General features: G+C 50.1%; 1 protein-coding gene across 1 annotated transcript in view; it reads left to right on the top strand.

Moving 5' to 3' along the window:
• Positions 1-20,620, top strand: part of SMARCA4 (SWI/SNF related, matrix associated, actin dependent regulator of chromatin, subfamily a, member 4) — a 58,999-nt gene that overhangs the window by 4,664 nt on the left and 33,715 nt on the right. Inside the window, 16 exon segments of the mRNA XM_058821484.1 lie at positions 1,688-1,820; positions 4,332-4,706; positions 6,205-6,303; positions 7,884-8,124; positions 9,085-9,211; positions 10,828-11,001; positions 11,756-11,929; positions 13,461-13,628; positions 14,237-14,287; positions 14,368-14,498; positions 15,729-15,786; positions 15,932-16,050; positions 17,150-17,300; positions 18,671-18,834; positions 19,256-19,322; positions 20,329-20,439. Of these exon segments, the coding sequence (XP_058677467.1) occupies positions 1,688-1,820; positions 4,332-4,706; positions 6,205-6,303; positions 7,884-8,124; positions 9,085-9,211; positions 10,828-11,001; positions 11,756-11,929; positions 13,461-13,628; positions 14,237-14,287; positions 14,368-14,498; positions 15,729-15,786; positions 15,932-16,050; positions 17,150-17,300; positions 18,671-18,834; positions 19,256-19,322; positions 20,329-20,439 (2,343 nt within the window).

Genomic DNA, 20,620 nt, shown 5'->3' with positions numbered 1-20,620 from the left:
ACCTCAAAATTCCGGAATTTCGGGATTCCAGAATTCCAGACCTCAAAATTCCGGAATTTCAGGATTCCAGAATTCCAGACCTCAAAATTCCAGAATTCCAGAATTCCAGACCTCAACATTTCAGAATTTCGGGATTCCAGAATTCCAGACCTCAAAATTCCAGAATTTCGGGATTCCAGAATTCCAGACCTCAAAATTCCGGAATTTCAGGATTCCAGAATTCCAGACCTCAAAATTCCGGAATTTCGGGATTCCAGAATTCTAGACCTCAAAATTCCAGAATTCCAGAATTCCAGACCTCAACATTTCAGAATTTCGGGATTCCAGAATTCCAGACCTCAAAATTCCAGAATTTCGGGATTCCAGAATTCCAGACCTCAAAATTCCAGAATTTCGGGATTCCAGAATTCCAGACCTCAAAATTCCAGAATTTCGGGATTTCAGAATTCCAGACCTCAAAATTCTGGAATTTCAGGATTCCAGAATTCCAGACCTCAAAATTCCAGACCTCAAAACCCCAGAATTCCAGACCTCAGAATCCCACAAATCCAGACTGCAGAATTCCAGAATCCCAAACCTCAAAATTTCAGAATTTCAGGGTTCCAGAATCCCAAACCTCAAAATTTCAAAATTTCAGGATTCCAGAATCCCAGAATTCCAGACCTCAAAATCTCAGAATGCCAGATCTCAGAATCCCAGAGTTCCAGACCTCAGAATTCCAGAATCCCAAACATCAGAATTCCAGAATTTCAGAATTCCAAACCTCAAAACCCCAGAATTCCAGACCTCAGAATCCCACAAATCCAGACCGCAGAATTCCAGAATCCCAAACCTCAAAATTTCAGGGTTCCAGAATCCCAGACCTCAAAATTTCTGAATTGCAGGATTACAGAATGCCAGAATTCCAGACCTCAGAATTCCAGAATCTCAGACCTTAAAAATCCTGACCTCAAAAACCTTCAGGTTTGGGATTGATGGTTTTGGGACCATCCAAGGTGAGGAATCCCAGAATTCCAGACCTTAAAATCCCAGAATTCCACATTTCCAGACTTCACAAACCTTCAGGTTTGGGATTGATGGTTTTGGGACCATCCATGGTGAGGAATCCCAGAATTCCAAAATCAAAGGAGGTGAAGAAGAAGATGGAGAAGAAGGAGGAGAGGAAGGTGAAGAACAAGGTGAACTAGAAGGTGAAGAGGGAGAAGAAGGAGGTGAAGAAGAAGATGGAGAAGAAGAAGGAGGTGAAGAAGAAGATGGAAAAGGAGAGGAAGGTGAAGAAGGTGGAGAAGAAGAGAAGAAGGTGAAGGAGGAGAAGAAGGAGATGGAGAAGAAGAAGGAGGTGAAGAAGAAGATGGAAAAGGAGAGGAAGGAGAAGAAGGTGGAGAAGAGAAGAAGAAAATGGTGAAATCTGCTGAAATCTGATTTTTTGGGATATAATTCTGTGGGTTGGGAACGGAATTTTTTGCAGGAATTCTCTGATTTTTTTGGGATATAATTCTGTGGGTTAGGAACAGAATTTTTTCCAGGAATTCTCTGATTTTTTTGGGATGTCATTCTGTGGGTTGGGAACGGAATTTTTTCCAGGAGTTCTCTGATTTTTTGGGGATGTCATTCTGTGGGTTTGGGGGGATTTGGAACAGAATTTTTTCCGGGATTTCCCTGATTTTTTGGGGATGTTTTTTTGCAGCCCCTGGACGCGATGCACGAGAAGGGAATGGCGGAGGATCCTCGCTACGGGCAGATGAAGGGGATGGGGATGCGCCCGGGGGGGCACGCGGGGATGGGACCCCCCCCCAGCCCCATGGATCAGCATTCCCAAGGTTGGGATCCTGGGAAAATCGTGGAAAAATGCTTGGGAAGATTCTTGGAAAATCCTTGGATTTTGGGAGGTTTTCAGCGTTCCCAAAATTGGGATTGTGGGAAGGGAGGAAGGGGAGGAAACGTGTCCAAATCTTGGATTTTGGGAGGTTTTCAGCATTCCCAAAATTGGGATCGTGGTGAAGGGGAGCAGTATCCAAATCCTTGGAAAATCCTGGGAAAATCCTTGGATTTTGGGAGGTTTTCAGCATTCCCAAAATTGGGATTGCGGTGGGAGGGGATGGTGACCAAATCCTGGGAAAATCCTTGGAAAAATTCTGGTAAAATCCTTGGAAAATCCTGGGGGAAAATCCTTGGGAAATCTTTGGGAAAATCCTGGGGAAATCATTGGGAAAATTCTTGGCAAAATCCTTGGATTTTGGGAGGTTTTCAGCATTCCCAAAATTGGGATTGTGGTGGGAGGGGATGGTGACCAAATCCTGGGAAAATTCTTGGGAAAATCCTTGGAAAAATTCTGGTAAAATCCTTGGAAAATCCTGGGGGAAAATCCTGGGAAAATCCTGGGGAAATCATTGGGAAAATCCTTGGGAAAATTCTGGGAAAATCCTGGGAAAATCCTTTGGAAAATCCTTGGGAAATTTTTGGGAAAATCCATGGGAAAATCATTGGGGAAATCTTGGGAAAATCCTTGGGAAATAATTGGGAAAATCCTTGGATTTTGGGAGGTTTTCAGCATTCCAAAAATTGGGAATCCCAAAGGTTGGGACCAGTGTCCAAATCCTGGATTTGGATTTTGGGAGGGGATTTCTTGCTCTTTATTCCTGCCTAAGAGATTTGGGAGTGGATTTCCAATTCCAGCTGTTTCAGGGATGGATTGGGAATGGGATTTTCCATTCCAAATTCCTCAAGGATGGATTGGGAATGGAATTTCCAATTCCAAATGCTTCAGGGATAAATTGGAAATGGGATTTCCAATTCCAGCTGCCTCAGGGATGGATTGGGGAGCAGATTTCCAATTCCAAATGCCTCAAGGATGAATTGGGAGTGAAATTCCCATCCCAAATGCCTCAAGGATGGGTTGGCAATGGGATTTCCTATTCCAAATGTTTCAGGGATAAATTGGGAATGGGATTTTCTATTCCAACTACCTCAAGGATGAATTGGGAATGGAATTTCTGTTCCAAATGCTTCAGGGATGGGTTGGGAATGGGATTTCCCATCCCTCCTGCTTTGAGGATGGATTGGGAATGGGATTTCCCATTCCAAATGCCTCAAGAATGGATTGGGATTGAAATTCCCCTTCCAACCGCCTCAGGGATGGATTTGGGAGCAGATTTCTCTTTCTAAGTCCTTCAAGGATGGGTTGGGAATGGGATTTCCCATCCCTCCTGCTTCGAGGATGGATTTGGAATGGGATTTCTCTTCCATCTGCCTCAAGGATGGATTTATGTTACTTTGATGTTCCATACATCAGATTGTGAAGCAGATTTCCCATCCCTGTGGGATTTAGGCTGGAAATTCTTAATTTTTAACAGCTCCCCGTCCCCAAATCTTTCATTTTCTCTGTCCCTCAGGTTACCCCTCCCCTCTGGGCGGCTCCGAGCACGCCTCCAGCCCCAGCCCCTCCAGCAGCTCCGACGGCTCGGGGATGGGTTGGGAATGGGATTTCCCACCCCAAATTGCTCAGGGATGGGTTGGGAATGGGATTTACCACCCCAAATTGCTCAGGGACGGATTTGGGAGCAGATTTCTCTTTCTAAGTCCTTCAAGGATGGGTTGAGAGTGGAATTTTCCATTCCAGCTGCTTCAGGGATGGATTGAGAATGGGATTTCCCATTCCAAATGGTTCGGGGATAAATTTGGAATGGAATTTTCCATTCCAAATGACTGAAGGATTGGTTGAGAGTGGGATTTCCCATTCCAACTACCTCAGGGATGGATTCGTGTTACTTTGACGTTCCATGCAATAGATTGGCGAGCAGATTTTCCGTCCCTATGGGGTTTAGAGTAAAAATCCTTAATTTCCATCCACAAATCCCTGATTTTCTGCGTCCCTCACCTTACCCCTCCCCTCTGGGCGGCTCCGAGCACGCCTCCAGCCCCGTCCCCTCCAACGGCCCCTCTGGCAGCTCCGACGGCTCAGGGATGGGTTGGGAATGGGATTTCCCACCCCAGATTCCTCAGGGATGGGTTGGGAATGGGATTTCCCACCCCAAATTACTCAGGGATGGGTTGGGAATGGCATTTCCCACCCCAAATTACTCAAGGATGGATTGGGAATGGAATTTCTATTCCAACTGCATCAGGGATGGATTGGGAATGGGATTTGCATTCCAACTACCTCAAGGTTGGATTAGGAGTGAGATTCCCGTTCCAAATGCTTCAAGGATGGGTTGGGAATGGGATTTCCCACCCCAAATTGCTCAGGGATGAGTTGGGAATGGGATTTATCAATTCCAGCTGCCTCAGGGATGGATTCAACATCTCGCCACCCATTTCTCTGCGTCCCTCAGGTTACCCCTCCCCTCTGGGCGGCTCCGAGCACGCCTCCAGCCCCGTCCCCTCCAACGGCCCCTCCGGCAGCTCCGCCGGCGGCTCCGGCGCCGCCCTGGACGGTTCCGGTTCCGACTCGCCCGCCTTGGGCCGGGGCCCTTCGCCCTTCAACGCCGCCCAGCTGCACCAGCTGCGGGCCCAGATCATGGCCTACAAGCTGCTGGCACGGGGGCAGCCCCTCCCGGAGCACCTGCAGGTGGCCGTGCAGGGCAAGCGGCCGCTGCCGGGGATGCAGCCGCAGATCCCGGCTCTACCTCCGCCCGCCGGGGCCGCGCAGGGCCCGGGGCAAGCGCCCGGAGCGGGGCCGGCGCCGCCCGGGTACTCCAGACCTCACGGTGAGGAGGGGGTTTGGGGAGATGGGCAGGGGGTTTGGGGTAATGGGGAGGGGTTTTGGGGGGTCTGAGGGCAGTTTGTCCTTGTTCTGTCCTTGGATTTGTGGGGAGTTTGTCCCATTCCATCCTGGGATCTGTGGGGAGTTTGTCCCATTCTGTCCTGGGATCTGTGGGGAACTCATCCCTTTTCATCCTGGGATTTGTGGAGAGTTTGTCCCATTCTGTCCTGGGGGATCCAAGGGGAGTTTGTCCCATTCCATCTGGGATCTGTGGAGAGTTTGTCCCATTCTGTCCTGGGGGATCCAAGGGGAGTTTGTTCTTGTTCTGTTCTGGGATATGTGGGGAGTTTGTCCTGTTCCATCCTGGGATTTGTGGGGAGTTTGTCCCATTCTGTCCTGGGATATGTGGGGAACTCATCCCTTTTCATCCTGGGATTTGTGGGGAGTTTGTCCCATTTTATCCTGGGATTTGTGGGGAGTTTGTCCCATTTTATCCTGGGATTTGTGGGGTTTTTCCCATTCTGTCCTGGGATTTGTGGGGAGTTTGTCCCATTCTGTCCTGGGGGATCTGAGGGGAACTCATCCCTTTTCCATCTTGGGATCTGAGGGGAGCTCATCCCTTTTCATCCTGGCATCTGTGAGGAGTTTGTTCCTGTTCCATCCTGGGATTTATGGGGAGTTTGTTCCATTCCATCTTGGGATCTTTGGGGAACTCGTCCCTTTCCATCCTGGGATCTGTCCTGGGATTTGTGGGGAGTTTGTCCCATGCTGTCCTGGCATATGTGGAGAGTTCATCCTGTTCTGTCCTGGCATCTGTGGGGAATTTGTCCCTTTTCATCCTGGGATCTGTGGGGAATTTGTCCTGTTCCATTCTGGAGGATCCAAGGGGAGTTTGTCCCGTTCTGTCCTGGGATTTGTTGGGATCTCCATCTGTTTCCATCTTGGGATCTGTGAGGAGTTTTTTCTGTTCAGTCCTGAGGGATCTGAGGGGAATTCATCCCATTTCATCTGTCCCATTTCATCCTAGGATTTGTGGGGAGTTTGTCCCATTCCATCCTGGGTTATGTGAGGAACTCATCCCTTTTCATCCTGGGATCTGTGGGGAGTTTGTCCCATTCTGTCCTGGGGGATCCAAGGGGAGTTTGTCCTGTTCCATCTTGGGATTTGTGGGGAGTTTGTCCCATTTTATCCTGGGATTTGTGGGGTTTTTCCCCATTCTGTCCTGGGATCTGTGGGGAGTTTGTCCCGTTCCATCTGGGATCTGTGGGGATCTCCATCTGTTTCCATCTTGGGATCTGTGGGGAGTTTGTCCTCTTCTCTCCTGGGATTTATGGAGAGTTTGTCCTTTTCCTGTCCTGGGATTTATGGAGAGTTTGTCCTTTTCCTGTCCTGGGATTTATGGAGAGTTTGTCCTTTTCCTGTCCTGAGGGATCTCTGGGGAGTTTTTTCCCATTTTTTTTCCCATTTTTTCCCATTTTTTCCTAATTTTTGGCCATTTTCAGGAATAGGAGGGCCCAACATGCCCCCTCCTGGACCCTCAGGAGTTCCCCCAGGAATGCCAGGACAGCCCCCAGGGGGACCCCCCAAACCCTGGCCCGAAGGTAAGACCCAAAATTCACCAAATTTCACCCAAAATTCACCAAATTCCACCCAAATTTTACCAAATTCCTGAAAATTCACCCCAAATTTCTGCGAATTCACCCCAAATTTCTGCAAATTCACCCCAAATTTCTCAGCTCTGGGAGGGTGAGAATGGAAAAAAATTCCTGGTTAAAATCTTGGGATCGGGGCTGGAATTTTGGACAAATTCATCCACAAGTCAGATACTCCGAATTTGTGCAACTCCCCTTAACTCCTCCCATAATAATTTGATTTTCTGGGGGGAATTTAACATGGATTTCCTCATAATTTTGGGTGATTTTTTTTGGTTATTTAGGGTTAATTTCCACATGCCCAAATAGGAATTCTGGGTGAAATTGGGACAGTTTTTTTCCACATGCTGTTTCTAAGTCAGATGCTCCAATTTTTCATTCTTGACCAAATAATTTGATTTTTTTTTTGGGTGTTTAGGATCAATTTCCAAGTAACCTAATATGAATTTTGGATTTAATAATTAGAATTTTGGGGGGGGATTTAAGGTCGATTTCCTCATAATTTTGGGTGATTTTTTTTTGGTTATTTAGGGTTGATTTCCTCATCATTTTGGGTGATTTTTTTTTTGGTTATTTAGGGTTGATTTCCTCATAATTTTGGGTGATTTTTTTTGCTTCTTTAGGGTCGATTTCCACATAACCAAATAGAAATTTTGGGTGATATTTTTTTTTTTTTGTTTTTTAGGGTTGATTTCCTCATAATTTTGGGTGATTTTTTTTTTGCTTCTTTAGGGTCGATTTCCACATAACCAAATAGAAATTTTGGGTGATATTTTTTTGTTGTTATTTAGGGTTGATTTCCTCATAATTTTGGGTGATTTTTTTTTTTGCTTCTTTAGGGTCGATTTCCACATAACCAAATAGAAATTTCGGGTGAAATTTTGGACTAATTTCTCACCAAAAAATTCAATTTTTTATGTACGAATCATGAAATTTTCCTCTCCTCAGGCCCGCTGTCGGCGGCGCCCCCGGGGCTTTGGAGAATTTCGGGCTGATTTCCAGCCTAATAATTCCATTTTTTTGGGTTATTTAGGGTCGATTTCCTCATAATTTTGGGTGATTTTTTTTTTTGCTTCTTTAGGGTCGATTTCCACATAACCAAATAGAAATTTCGGGTGAAATTTTGGACTGATTTCTCACCAAAAAATTCAATTTTTTTCCTCTCCTCAGGCCCGCTGTTGGCGGCGGCCCCGGGCGGGGCCCCCCAGAAGCTGCTGCTGCCCCCGGGGCTTGGGGGAATTTCGGGCTGATTTCCAGCCTAATAATTCCATTTTTTTGGGTTATTTAGGGTCGATTTCCTCATAATTTTGGGTGATTTTTTTTGCTTCTTTAGGGTCGATTTCCACATAACCAAATAGAAATTTTGGGTGATATTTTTTTTTTTTTGTTTTTTAGGGTTGATTTCCTCATAATTTTGGGTGATTTTTTTTGCTTCTTTAGGGTCGATTTCCACATGACCAAATAGAAATTTCGGGTGAAATTTTGGACTGATTTCTCACCAAAAAATTCAATTTTTTTCCTCTCCTCAGGCCCGCTGTCGGCGGCGGCCCCGGGCGGGGCCCCCCAGAAGCTGCTGCCGCCCCCCCCCGCCGGCCGCCCGTCCCCGGTGCCCCCGGCGGTGCCGCCGGCGTCGCCCGGGCCCCCCCCGCCCTCGCCGGGGCAGCCGGCGCCGCCGGCGCTGCCCATGCACGCCAAGCAGAACCGAATCACCCCCATCCAGAAACCGCGCGGGCTCGACCCCGTGGAGATCCTGCAGGAGAGGGAGTACAGGTGTGGAGGGGTGTGGTGGGGTGGCAGGAGAACTTCTGGAACCTTCTACGCCCTCCTCTTCTTCGTTTCTCCCTTTTTACCCTTCTTCGTGAGACCTTCTGGAACCTTCCGTGTCCTCCTCTTATTCATTTCGCTCTCTTTTTCATGAGATGTTCTGGAGCTTTCCTCCTCCTCTTCCTCCTCCTCTTCCTCCTCCTCTTCCTTCTTCTCCTTCTTCTCCTCCTCCTCCTCCTCCTCCTCCTCCTCCTCCTCCTCCTCCTCCTTCTTCTCCTCCTCCTCCTCCTCCTTCTTCTCCTCCTTCTTCTTCTTCTTCTTCTCCTTCTTCTTCTTCTCCTCTTTCTTCTCCTTCTTCTCCTCCTTCTCCTTCTTCTCCTCCTTCTCCTTCTTCTTCTTCTCCTCCTTCTCCTCCTCCTTCTCCTTCTTCTTCTCTTCCTTCTTCTTCTCCTCCTTCTCCTCCTTCTCCTCCTTCTCCTCCTTCTCCTTCTTCTTCTCCTTCTTCTCCTCTTCTTCTTTTCTCTCTTTCTTTCTTCAGGAGATCTTCTGGAGCCTTCCATCACCTCCTCTTCTCCATTTCTCTCTTCCTGAGACCTTCTGGACCCTTTCTCCTCCTCTTCTTCATTTCTCTCCTTCTTTCTTCATGAGACCTTCTGGAACCTTCCTCCTCCTCCTCCTCTTCTTCATTTCTCTCCTTCTTCATGAGACCTTCTGGGCCTTTCCTCCTCCCATCCTTTTTTTCCTCCTTCCTCTTCCTTTTCCTCTCCTTCCTCCTCCTCCTCCTCCTCTCCTTTCCTCCTTCTCCCCTTTCACGTCCTTCTCATTTTTCTTCTCCATCTCATCCCAACTCATCCCAAAATTCTGGAGGTGACTTCCCACCACTCCCACCCTCTTCCAAACGGGAAATACGAGCTGAACTCATCCCAAATCCTTCCTCCTCCTCCTCCTCCTCCTCCTCCTCCGCAGGCTCCAAGCCCGCATCGCCCACCGCATCCAGGAGCTGGAGAACCTGCCCGGCTCCTTGGCCGGAGACCTGAGGACCAAAGCCACCATCGAGCTCAAGGCCCTGAGGCTGCTCAACTTCCAGCGCCAGGTGAGGGATGGGTTTGGGAGCAGGAACCTTGAGGTGGCTCCCAAAAAAAACCCAGGATTTGGGAGTGGTGGTGGCTCCCAAAAAATCCAGGATTTGGGAGTGGTGGTGGCTCCAAAAAAAATCCAGGATTTGGGAGCAGGAACCTTGTGGTGGTGGTGGCTCCCAAAAAAACCCACTAGGATTTGGGACCAGGAACGTTGTGGTAGATCCCAAAAAAACCCCAGAATCTGGGAGTGGTGGTGGCTCCCAAAAAATCAAAAATCCAGGATTTGGGACCAGGAGCGTTGTGGTGGTGGCTCCCAAAAAAACCCACCAGGATTTGGGAGCAGGAACATGGTGGTAGATCCCAAAAAAAACCAGGATTTGGGAGTGGTGGTGGCTCCCAAAAAATCAAAAATCCAGGATTTGGGAGCAGGAGCATTTTGGTAGATCCCAAAACAGCCAGGATTTAGGAGCAGGAAGGTTGTGGTGGTGGCTCCCAAAAAAACCAAAATTTATGAGCAGGAACGTTGTGGTGGTGGCTCCCAAAAAGGCCAAGATTTGGGACCAGGAACATTGTGGTGGTAGATCCCCAAAAAATCCAGGATTTGGGAGCAGGAACATGGTGGTGGCTCCGTAAAAAAACCTGGATTTGGGAGCAGGAACATTGTGGTGGTGGCTCCCAAGAGGACCAAGATTTGGGAGAAGGAACATTGTGGTAAATCCCAAAAAATTCAGGATTTGGGACCAGGAAGGTTGTGGTGGTGGCTCCAAAAGACCCCAAGATTTGGGTGCAGGAACTTTGTTCTGGTGACTCCCAAAAAATCCAGATTTTGGAGCAGGAACGTTGTGGTGGCTCCAAAAAAATGAGGATTTGGGACCAGGAACATTGTGGTGGCCCCCAAAACGACCTCCTGGACGTTCTTTTTGGGTTTCCAGCTGCGTCAGGAGGTGGTGGTGGCTCCCAAAATAACCAGGATTTGGGAGGAGGAACTTGGTGATGGCTCCCAAAAAAACCAAAACTTAGGACCAGGAATGTTGTGGTGGTGGCTCCCAAAAAGACCAAGATTTGGGAGGAGGAACATAATGGTGGCTCCTATAAAAATCAGGATGTGGGAGCAGGAACCTTGGGGTGGTGGCTCCCAAAAAATCCAGGATTTGGGAGTGGTGGTGGTCCCCAAAAAAAACCACAGGAGATTTTGGAACAGGAACATTGTGGTGGCCCCCGTAACGACCTCCTGGACGTTCTCTTGGTGCTCCAGCTGCGCCAGGAGCACTGGGAACACCAAAATTTGGGAGCGGGAGCATTGTGGTGGCCCCCAAAAAAAACCACAGGGAATTTAGGACCAGGAACCTTGTGGTGGCCCCCGTAACGACCTCCTGGACGTTCTCTTGGTGCTCCAGCTGTGCCAGGAGTTGGTGGTGGCTCCCAAAAAGACCAAGATTTGGGAGGAGGAACATAATGGTGGCTCCTATAAAAATCAGGATGTGGGAGCAGGAACCTTGGGGTGGTGGCTCCCAAAAAATCCAGGATTTGGGAGTGGTGGTGGTCCCCAAAAAAACCACAGGAAATTTAGGACCAGGAACCTTGTGGTGGCCCCCGTAACGACCTCCTGGACGTTCTCTTGGTGCTCCAGCTGCGCCAGGAGGTGGTGGTGTGCATGCGGCGCGACACGGCGCTGGAGACGGCGCTCAACGCCAAGGCCTACAAGCGCAGCAAGCGGCAGTCGCTGCGCGAGGCCCGCATCACCGAGAAGCTGGAGAAGCAGCAGAAGATCGAGCAGGAGAGGAAGCGCCGCCAGAAGCACCAGGTCGGGGCTTTCCTTGGGGGGGGTCTGGGGTGGGAAATTCCAGGGATTTCAGGGGTTTTCAGGAATTTCAGGGAATTTCAGGAACTTCCGGGGGTTGGGAGAGGTGGTGGGTGGTGGTCCCAGGTTTGGTGGGGGGTGTTGGGAGCGCTCGATGGGCCTTGGGACAACTTGATGGCTTTTGGGGTCATACGAGGCCATTGAGAGCCTCTGATGGTCATTGGGACCCTCTGCTGACCACTGGGACCTTGTGTTGGTCATTGGGACCTTCTACTGACCATTGAGACCTTCTGCTGACCATCAGAACCCTCTAGTGACCATTAGGACCTTCTGCTGACCCTCAGGAACTTCTGCTGACCATCAGAATCCTCTCCTGACCATTAGAACCTTCTGCTGACCATCAGAATCTTCTCTTGACCCTCAGAACCCTCTCCTGACCATTAGAACCTTCTGCTGACCATCAGAACCTTCTCTTGACCCTCAGAATCCTCTCCTGACCATCAGAACCCTCTAGTGACCATTAGGACCTTCTGCTGACCCTCAGGAACTTCTGCTGACCATCAGAACCTTCTCCTGACCATTAGAAACCTCTCCTGACCACCAGAACCCTCTCCTGACCATCACAACCCTCTCCTGACCCACCAGAACCTCCAACCCCCACCTCTCTCCTCCATCCCACCCCTCCATCTCCTCCATTCCACCTTCTCCTGCCATTCCCACCGCGTTGACCTCCACGTGTCCTCCTTGTCCTGCACAGGAATACCTCAACAGCATCCTGCAGCACGCCAAGGACTTCAAGGAGTACCACCGGAGCGTCAGCGGGAAGATCCAGAAGCTGACCAAGGCCGTGGCCACCTACCACGCCAACACGGAGCGCGAGCAGAAGAAGGAGAACGAGCGCATCGAGAAGGAGAGGATGAGGAGGCTCATGGTGGGACAGCGGGACAGATGGACAACGTTGGGGTGGATGGATGGATGGATGGATGGATGGATGGATGGATGGACAGTGTCCATGGATGGATGGACAGTGTCCATGGATGGATGGATGGATGATGGATGGATGGATGGATGGATGGATGGATGGATGATGGATGGACAGTGTCCATGGATGGATGGTGGATGGATGGATGGATGGATGGATGGATGGATGGATGGATGGATGGATGATGGATGGACAGTGTCCGTGGATGGATGGATGGATGATGGATGGATGGATGGATGGACAGTGTCCATGGATGGATGGATGGGTGGATGATGGATGGATGGATGGATGGATGGATGGATGGATGGATGGATGATGGATGGATGATGGATGGATGATGGATGGACAGTGTCCATGGATGGATGGATGGATGGATGGATGATGGATGGATGATGGATGGATGGATGGATGGACAGTGTCCATGGATGGATGATGGATGGATGATGGATGGATGATGGATGGACAGTGTCCATGGATGGATGATGGATGGATGATGGATGGATCAATGGATGGATGGATGGATGATGGATGGACAGTGTCCATGGATGGATGGATGGACAGTGTCCATGGATGATGGATGGACAGTGTCCATTGATGGATGGATGGATGGAGAACGAGCGCATCAAGAAGGAGAGGATGAGGAGGCTCATGGTGGGACACCGGGATGGATGGACAACGTTGGGATGGATGGATGGATGGATGGATGGATGGATGGATGGATGGATGGATGGATGGATGGATGATGGATGGATGGATGATGGATGGACAGTGTCCATGGATGGATGGATGGATGATGGATGGATGGGGATGGGTAGATGGATGGACAGACAGTGTCCAATGGTTGGATGGATGGACAGTGGTTGGATGGATGGACAGGCTGAGGATGAGGATGAAGATGATGATGGTTTCCATGGGTTCCTGAGCTGTTTCTCACCTGAGGATGAGGATGAAGATGATGATGGCTCCCATGGGTTCCTGATCTGTTTCTCCCCCCGGTCAGGCCGAGGATGAGGAAGGGGATGGGGATGAGGATGAGGAGGGTTCCTGTGGGTTCCTGAGCTGTTTTCCCCTGAGGATGAGGATGAGGAGGGTTCCTGACCTCTTTCTCCCCGCAAAGATGACGATGATGATGGTTCCCATGGGTTCCTGACCTCTTCCCCCCCCCGAGCAGGCCGAGGATGAGGAAGGGGATGGGGATAGGGCTGAGGATGATGATAAGGATGAGGATGATGATAAGGATGAGGATGAGGATGAGGATGATGATGAGGATGAGGATGGTCCCTGACCCCTTTCCCATGCCGAGCAGGCCGAGGATGAGGATGAGGATGATGATGAGGATGAGGATGAGGATGAGGATGAGGATGGTCCCTGACCCCTTTCCCATGCCGAGCAGGCCGAGGATGAGGAAGGGGATGGGGATGAGGATGGGGATGAGGATGAGGATGAGGATGGTCCCTGACCCCTTTCCCATGCCGAGCAGGCCGAGGATGAGGAAGGCTACCGCAAGCTCATCGACCAGAAGAAGGACAAGCGCCTGGCCTACCTGCTGCAGCAGACCGACGAGTACGTGGCCAACCTGACCGAGCTGGTGCGGCAGCACAAGGCGGCCCAGGTGGCCAAGGAGAAGAAGAAGAAGAAGAAGAAGAAGGTGGGGCAAGGGGAGGAAGGCCACGAGGGGGTTTGGAGGCAGTGCCAGGGGTGGGCTGCCCTGGCTGACTTGGTCTCCTTCATCCTCCTCCTCCTCTTCTTCGTTTCTCTCTTTCCTTCCTTTCTTTTTGTCTCTTTTCTTTCCTTTTCTTCCTTCCAACCTTTTGTCTTCTTCATTTTTTCTTCTCCTTCTCCTTCTTCTCCTTCTTCTTCTCCATCTTCTCCTTCTTCTTCTCCATCTTCTTCTTCTTCCCCTCCTTTTTCTCCATCTTCTTTTTCTCCATCTTCTTCTTCATCTTCTTCTTCACCACCTTCTTCTTCTTCTCTATCTTCTTCTTCTCCATCTTCTCCTCCTTCACCTCCTTCTTCTTCTCCATCTTCTTTTTCTCCTTCTTCATCTTCTTCTTCACCACCACCTTCTCCTTCTTTTCTACCTTCTTCTTCATCTTCTTCTTCTTCTTCTTCTTCTTCTTCTCCTCCTGCTTTTCCTCCATCTTCTTCCTCTTCTTCCCTTTCTCCTCTCATTTTCTTCCTTCCCACCTTTCATCTCCTTCCATTTTTCCTTCTCCTTTTTTCCTCCTCCTCCTCCTCCTCCCGTTGTCCCCACAGAAGGCCGAGAACGCTGAGGGTCAGGCTCCAGCCATCGGCCCCGATGGGGAGGTGAGTCCCGAATCAATCATCCCAAATCCTGGGGGATTTTGGGGCTTTTTGGAGAATTCCCAATCCCGTCCCGCTCGCAGCCCCTGGATGAGACCAGCCAGATGAGCGACCTCCCGGTGAAGGTGATCCACGTGGAGAGCGGCAAAATCCTGACGGGAACCGACGCGCCCAAGGCCGGGCAGCTGGAGGCGTGGCTGGAGATGAACCCAGGGTAAACTGGGAGTACTGGGAGCACTGGGAATGAGCACTGGGAGCACTGGGAGGCGTGGCTGGAGATGAACCCGGGGTAAACTGGGAGTACTGGGAGCACTGGGAATGAGCACTGGGAGCACTGGGAGGCCTGGCTGGAGACGAACCCGGGGTAAACTGGGGATACTGGGAGCACTGGGAATGGACCCTGGGAGTACTGGGAGCACTGGGAATGCTGGGAGCACTGGGAGGCGTGGCTGGGGATGAACCCGGGGTAAACTGGGGATACTGGGAATGAGCCATGGGAGCACTGGGAATACTGGGAATACTGGGAGGCCTGGCTGGAGATGAACCCGGGGTAAACTGGGGATACTGGGAGTACTGGGAATGGACCCTGGGTATGCTGGGAGCACTGGGAATGAGCACTGGGAATGGACACTGGGTATGCTGGGAATGGAGATGAACCTGGGGTAAACTGGGGATACTGGGAATGAGCAATGGGAGCACTGGGAATGGACCCTGGGTATGCTGGGAGCACTGGGAGCGCTGGGAAGCCTGGCTGGAGATGAACCCGGGGTAAACTGGGGATACTGGGAGCACTGGGAATGGACACTGGGAGCACTGGGAATGGACCCTGGGAGTACTGGGAGCACTGGGAATACTGGGAGGCCTGGCTGGAGATGAACCCGGGGTAAACTGGGAGTACTGGGAATACTGGGAATGAGCCCTGGGTATACTGGGAGCACTGGGAGGCCTGGCTGGAGATGAACCCAGGGTAAACTGGGAGTACTGGGAGTACTGGGAGCACTGGGAATGGACCCTGGGAGCACTGGGAATACTGGGAATACTGGGAGGCCTGGCTGGAGATGAACCCAGGGTAAACTGGGAGCACTGGGAACACTGGGAGTACTGGGAGTACTGGGAGCACTGGGAGGCCTGGCTGGAGATGAACCCGGGGTAAACTGGGGATACTGGGAGCACTGGGAATGGGGGGCTGGGAGCACTGGGAATACTGGGAATGGGAATTCCAGAGCCCAATTCCATGGGAATACTGGGAATATTGGAACTGGGAATACTGGGAATGAACCTGGGGAGGCCTGGCTGGAGATGAACTCGGGGTAAACTGGGAGCACTGGGAATGAGCACTGGGAATACTGGGAGCACTGGGAATGAGCACTGGGAATACTGGGAGCACTGAGAATTCCAGAGCCAGTTCCGTGTTTTGGAAAATTCCCATTTTTTCCCCCCCCAGGTACGAGGTGGCTCCGCGCTCCGACAGTGAGGAGAGCGGCTCCGAGGAGGAGGAGGAGGTGAGGAAGGCAGAATTGGGAAATAAAATATTATGTTGATCTCACATCCTTTTAATTAACTCCACCCTCGTTATGTCAGCATGCCCAATTAATTTTGGAATAATTTTTTCACATTTTTCACTGAAATTTGGTTTTTCCTCCCCAGGAGGAGGAGGAGGAGCAGCCCCAGCCGGCCCAGCCCGCGCTGCCCGTGGAGGAGAAGAAGAAAATTCCAGACCCCGACAGCGACGACGTCTCGGAGGTGGACGCCCGACACATCATCGAGTGAGCCTTCCTCCCTCTTTCTCTTCTTCCTCCCTTCCTCTTCATCTTCTTCCTCTTCGTCCTTTTGTTCCTTTCCTTTTCTTCCGCTTCTTGCTCTTCTTCCTTTTCGTCCTTTTCTTCCTCTCTTTCCTCTTCTTCCTCTGCCTCTTCCTCTCTTCCTCTTCCTCCTCGTCTTCCTGTTCTTCCACTTCTTCCTCTTCCTTTTCTTCCTCTCTTCCTCCTCTTCTTCCTCTCCTTCCTCTTCTTCCTCTCCTTCCTCTTCTTCCTCTCCTTCCTTCCCCCTTTTCCTTTTCTTCCTCTTCTTCTTCTTCCTTCTCCTCTTCCTCCCTTCTTCCTCTCTTTCCTGTCTTCCTTTTCTTCCTCTTCTTCATCTTCTTCCTCTGATCCTTCGCCTTCTCCTCCTTCTTCTTCTTCCTCTTCTTCTTCTTCTTCTTCTTCCTATTCTTCCTCTTATTCTTTCTCTTCTTTCTCTCTTTTTCTTCCTTTTCTCGCTCTCCTTCCTCTCCTTCTTCTTCTTCCTCTTCTCCCTCTTCCTCCTCTCCTTCCTCTTCTTCCTCTTCTTCTTCTTCCTCTTCTTCCTTTTTTTCCTCTTTCCTCTTTTTCTTCTTCCTCTCTTCCTCTCCTTCCTCCTCTTCCTCCTCTCTTCTTCGTCTCCATGACCCTTTATCCCATTTTTCCTCCATTTCCCCCCATTTTTTCCCCATTTCTCCCCAATTTTTCCCAATTTTTCCCCATCCCCATGTGGTCCCTGACCCATTTTCCCGGTTTCTCACCCCATTTTGCCCCCATTTCCCCATCCCCATGTTGCCCCTGACCCATTTTCCCGGTTTCTCACCCCGTTTTTCCCCATTTTTGTGGTTTCTCACCCCGTTTTTCCCAGTTTTTCCCCATTTTCCCGGTTTCTCACCCCGTTTTTCCCCCATTTCCCCATCCCCATGTTGTCCCTGACCCATTTTCCCGGTTTCTCACCCCGTTTTTCCCCATTTTCCCGGTTTCTCACCCCGTTTTTCCCAGTTTTTCCCCATTTTCCCGGTTTCTCACCATCCCCATGTGGTCCCTGACCCATTTTCGCGGTTTCTCGCCCCGTTTCTCCGGGCAGGAACGCCAAGCAGGACGTGGACGACGAGTACGGCGTGTCGCAGGCGCTGGCGCGGGGTCTCCAGTCCTACTACGCCGTGGCCCACGCCGTCACCGAGCGCGTGGACAAGCAGTCGGCCCTCATGGTCAACGGCGTCCTCAAGCAGTACCAGGTGGGGAGATGGTGGAGATACGAGGAGAAAATGGGGATGAGGTGGTGGGATCTGGAGATTGAGGAGCTGGATGGAGATCTGAGGTGGGATCTGGAGCTGGAGGAAGATCTGAGGTGGATCTGGAGGTGGATGCAATGTGGGATGGAAATCTGAGGTGGGATCTGGAGCTGGATGGAGATTTGAGGTGGATGCAATGTGGGATGGAAATCTGAGGTGGGATCTGGAGCTGGATGGAGATTTGAGGTGGATCTGGAGCTGGATGCATCGTGGAATGAAGATCTGAGGTGGGACAATGGGATTGAGGAGATGGATGAAGATCTGAGGTGGGACAATGGGATTGAGGAGCTGGGTGGGGCACGCCGTGGCCCACGCCGTCACCGAGCGCGTGGACGAGCAGTCGGCCCTCATGGTCAATGGCGTCCTCAAGCAGTACCAGGTGTGCAGGACGTGGTGGAGATGTGGGGAGAACATGGTGGGATCTGGAGAGGGATGGAGATCTGAGGTGGGATGATGGGATTGAGGAGCTGGATGAAGATCTGAGGTGGATCTGGAGCTTGGATGAAGATCTGAGGTGGGATCTGAAGGTGGATGAAGATATGAGGTGGATATGGAGGTGGATGCAATATGAGATGAAGATCTGAGGTGGGATAATGGGATTGAGGAGATGGATGAAGATCTGAGGTGGATCTGGGGGCGGATGGAGATCTGAGGTGGGATTGAGGAGATGGATGGAGACCTGAGGTGGGATCTGGACATGGATGGAGATCTGAGGTGGGATGATGGGATTGAGGAGCCTGGATTAAGATCTGAGATGGGATCTGGAGATATGAGGTGGATCTGGAGATGGATGCAACGTGGGATGAAGATCTGAGGTGGGGTCTGGAGATGGATGGAGATCTGAGGTAGATGGGGCTGGATGCAGGGTGGGATGAAGATCTAAGGTGGGATGGTGGGATTGAGGAGCTGGATGAAGATCTGAGGTGGGATCTGGGGATGGATTAAGATCTGAGGTGGGATTGAGGACATGGATGAAGATCTGAGGTGTGAAGTGGATCTGGCTGAAGCTCTGAGGAGGGATCTGGGGCTGGATGGAGATCTGAGGTGGGATGAAGTTCTGAGCTGGGATATAGAGATGGATGGAGATCTGAGGTGGGATCTGGAGCTGGATTGAGATCTGAGGTGGGACAGTGGGATCTGGAGCCAGATGAAGATCTGAGGTGGGATCTGAAGATGGATGAAGATCCGAGGTGCGATCTGGATCTGGATGGAGATCCGAGGTGGGATCTGGATCTGGATGGAGATCCGAGGTGGGATCTGGATCTGGATGGAGATCCGAGGTGGGATCTGGACCTGGATCTCCATTCCTGCAGATCAAGGGCCTGGAGTGGTTGGTGTCCCTCTACAACAACAACCTCAACGGGATCCTGGCCGACGAGATGGGCCTGGGCAAGACCATCCAGACCATCGCCCTCATCACCTACCTGATGGAGCACAAGAGGATCAACGGCCCCTTCCTCATCATCGTTCCGCTCTCGTCAGTCCCAAAAGTCCCAAATTTCCAAAATTCCCAAAATTCTGACCTTTGTTCCATGTGGAGAACCAAAAGTCCCAAAATTTCCACCCTTGTTCCATGTGGAGAACCTCCCATGGTCTTCTCCAGCCCCACATTCCCAAAATTCCCAATTTTTTCCATGTGGAGAAGCAAAATTCCCAAAATTCCCACCCTAGTTCCACGTGGAGAACCAAAATTCCAAAATTCCCAATTTTTTTTCCATGTGAAGAACCAAAATTCCCAAAATTCCCACCCTTGTTCCATGTGGAGAACCCCAAACTTTCTCCAGCCCCAAATTCCCAAAATTCCCAATTTTTTCCATCTGGAGAACCCAAATTTTTTCCATATGGAGAACCCAAAATTTCCAAAATTCCCACCTTCTGTCCGTCTGTCTTTCCCGCAGAACTTTGTCCAACTGGGCCTACGAGTTCGACAAGTGGGCACCGTCCGTGGTCAAGGTCTCCTACAAGGTGAGCACCAAATTTCTTGGATTTTGGTTCCTTGGATTCCATTTCCACTCCCAGCTTCCATTTTCCTCTTCAAGCTCTGGAGGACTTGGGTCCCAGCTCCAAATCCATGAAAATCCACGAAAATCCCAAAAAATTCCAATTTTTGGTCGTTCCTCAGCATCAGGAGACCCCAAAACCTCCTCAGCTTTTTGGGTAACTCCCTCATTTTTCTGGGAATTCCAAATCCAAATGGAATTGGAAGCTCCAAATCCACAAAACCCCACAAAACTCCATGAAGATACATGAAACTCCAGAAAAGTCCATGAAAATCCACAAAAATCCCCAAAAATTCCAATTTTTGGTCGTTCCTCTTCATCAGGAGACCCCAAAACCTCCTCAGCTTTTTGGATACCACCCCATTTTTTTGGGAATTCCAAATCCAAATGGATTGGAGCTCCAAATCCAGAAGAATTGGAGCTCCAAATCTACCAAAACCCACAAAACTCCAGAAAAATCCCCAAAAATCCCCCAAAATTCCAGTTTTTGGTCGTTCCTCGGCATCAGGAGACCCCAAAACCTCCTCAGCTTTTTGGGTAGCTCCCTCATTTTTCTGGTAATTCCAAATCCAAATGGAATTGGGAGCTCCAAATCCACAAAACCCCACAAAACTCCATGAAGATACATGAAACTCCAGAAAAGTCCATGAAAATCCACAAAAATCCCCAAATATTCCAATTTTTGGTCGTTCCTCAACATCAGGAGACCCCAAAACCTCCTCAGCTTTTTGGATACCACCCCATTTTTTTGGGAATTCCAAATCCAAATGGATTGGAGCTCCAAATCCAGAAGAATTGGAGCTCCAAATCTACCAAAACCCACAAAACTCCAGAAAAATCCCCAAAAATCCCCCAAAATTCCAGTTTTTGGTCGTTCCTCTTCATCAGGAGACCCCAAAACCTCCTCACCTTTTTGGGTAATCCCCCATTTTTTGGGAGTTGTGACGTTCCTGTTGGAATTGTCCCCTCAGGGCTCTCCGGCCGCGCGCCGCGCCTTCGTCCCGCAGCTCCGCAGCGGCAAATTCAACGTTCTCCTCACCACCTACGAGTACATCATCAAGGACAAGCACATCCTGGCCAAGGTGAGCTCCACAGCCACGTTCTTCTGAATTCTCCTCAAATTCTCCTCAAATTCTGAGAAAATTCTGCTCAAATTCCTCTCAAATACTGAGAAAGATCTTCTCAAATTCTTGTCGAATTTTTCCCAAATTCCTCTCAAAATCTTCTCAAATTCTTCTCAAATTCCTCTCAAAATCTTCTTAA

Source organism: Ammospiza caudacuta, chromosome 29, assembly GCF_027887145.1.
Source record: "Ammospiza caudacuta isolate bAmmCau1 chromosome 29, bAmmCau1.pri, whole genome shotgun sequence".
In the NCBI taxonomy this organism is placed as follows: domain Eukaryota; kingdom Metazoa; phylum Chordata; class Aves; order Passeriformes; family Passerellidae; genus Ammospiza; species Ammospiza caudacuta.
Note: the sequence above shows the minus strand (reverse complement) of the source record. Positions and strands in the feature narration are given on the sequence as shown.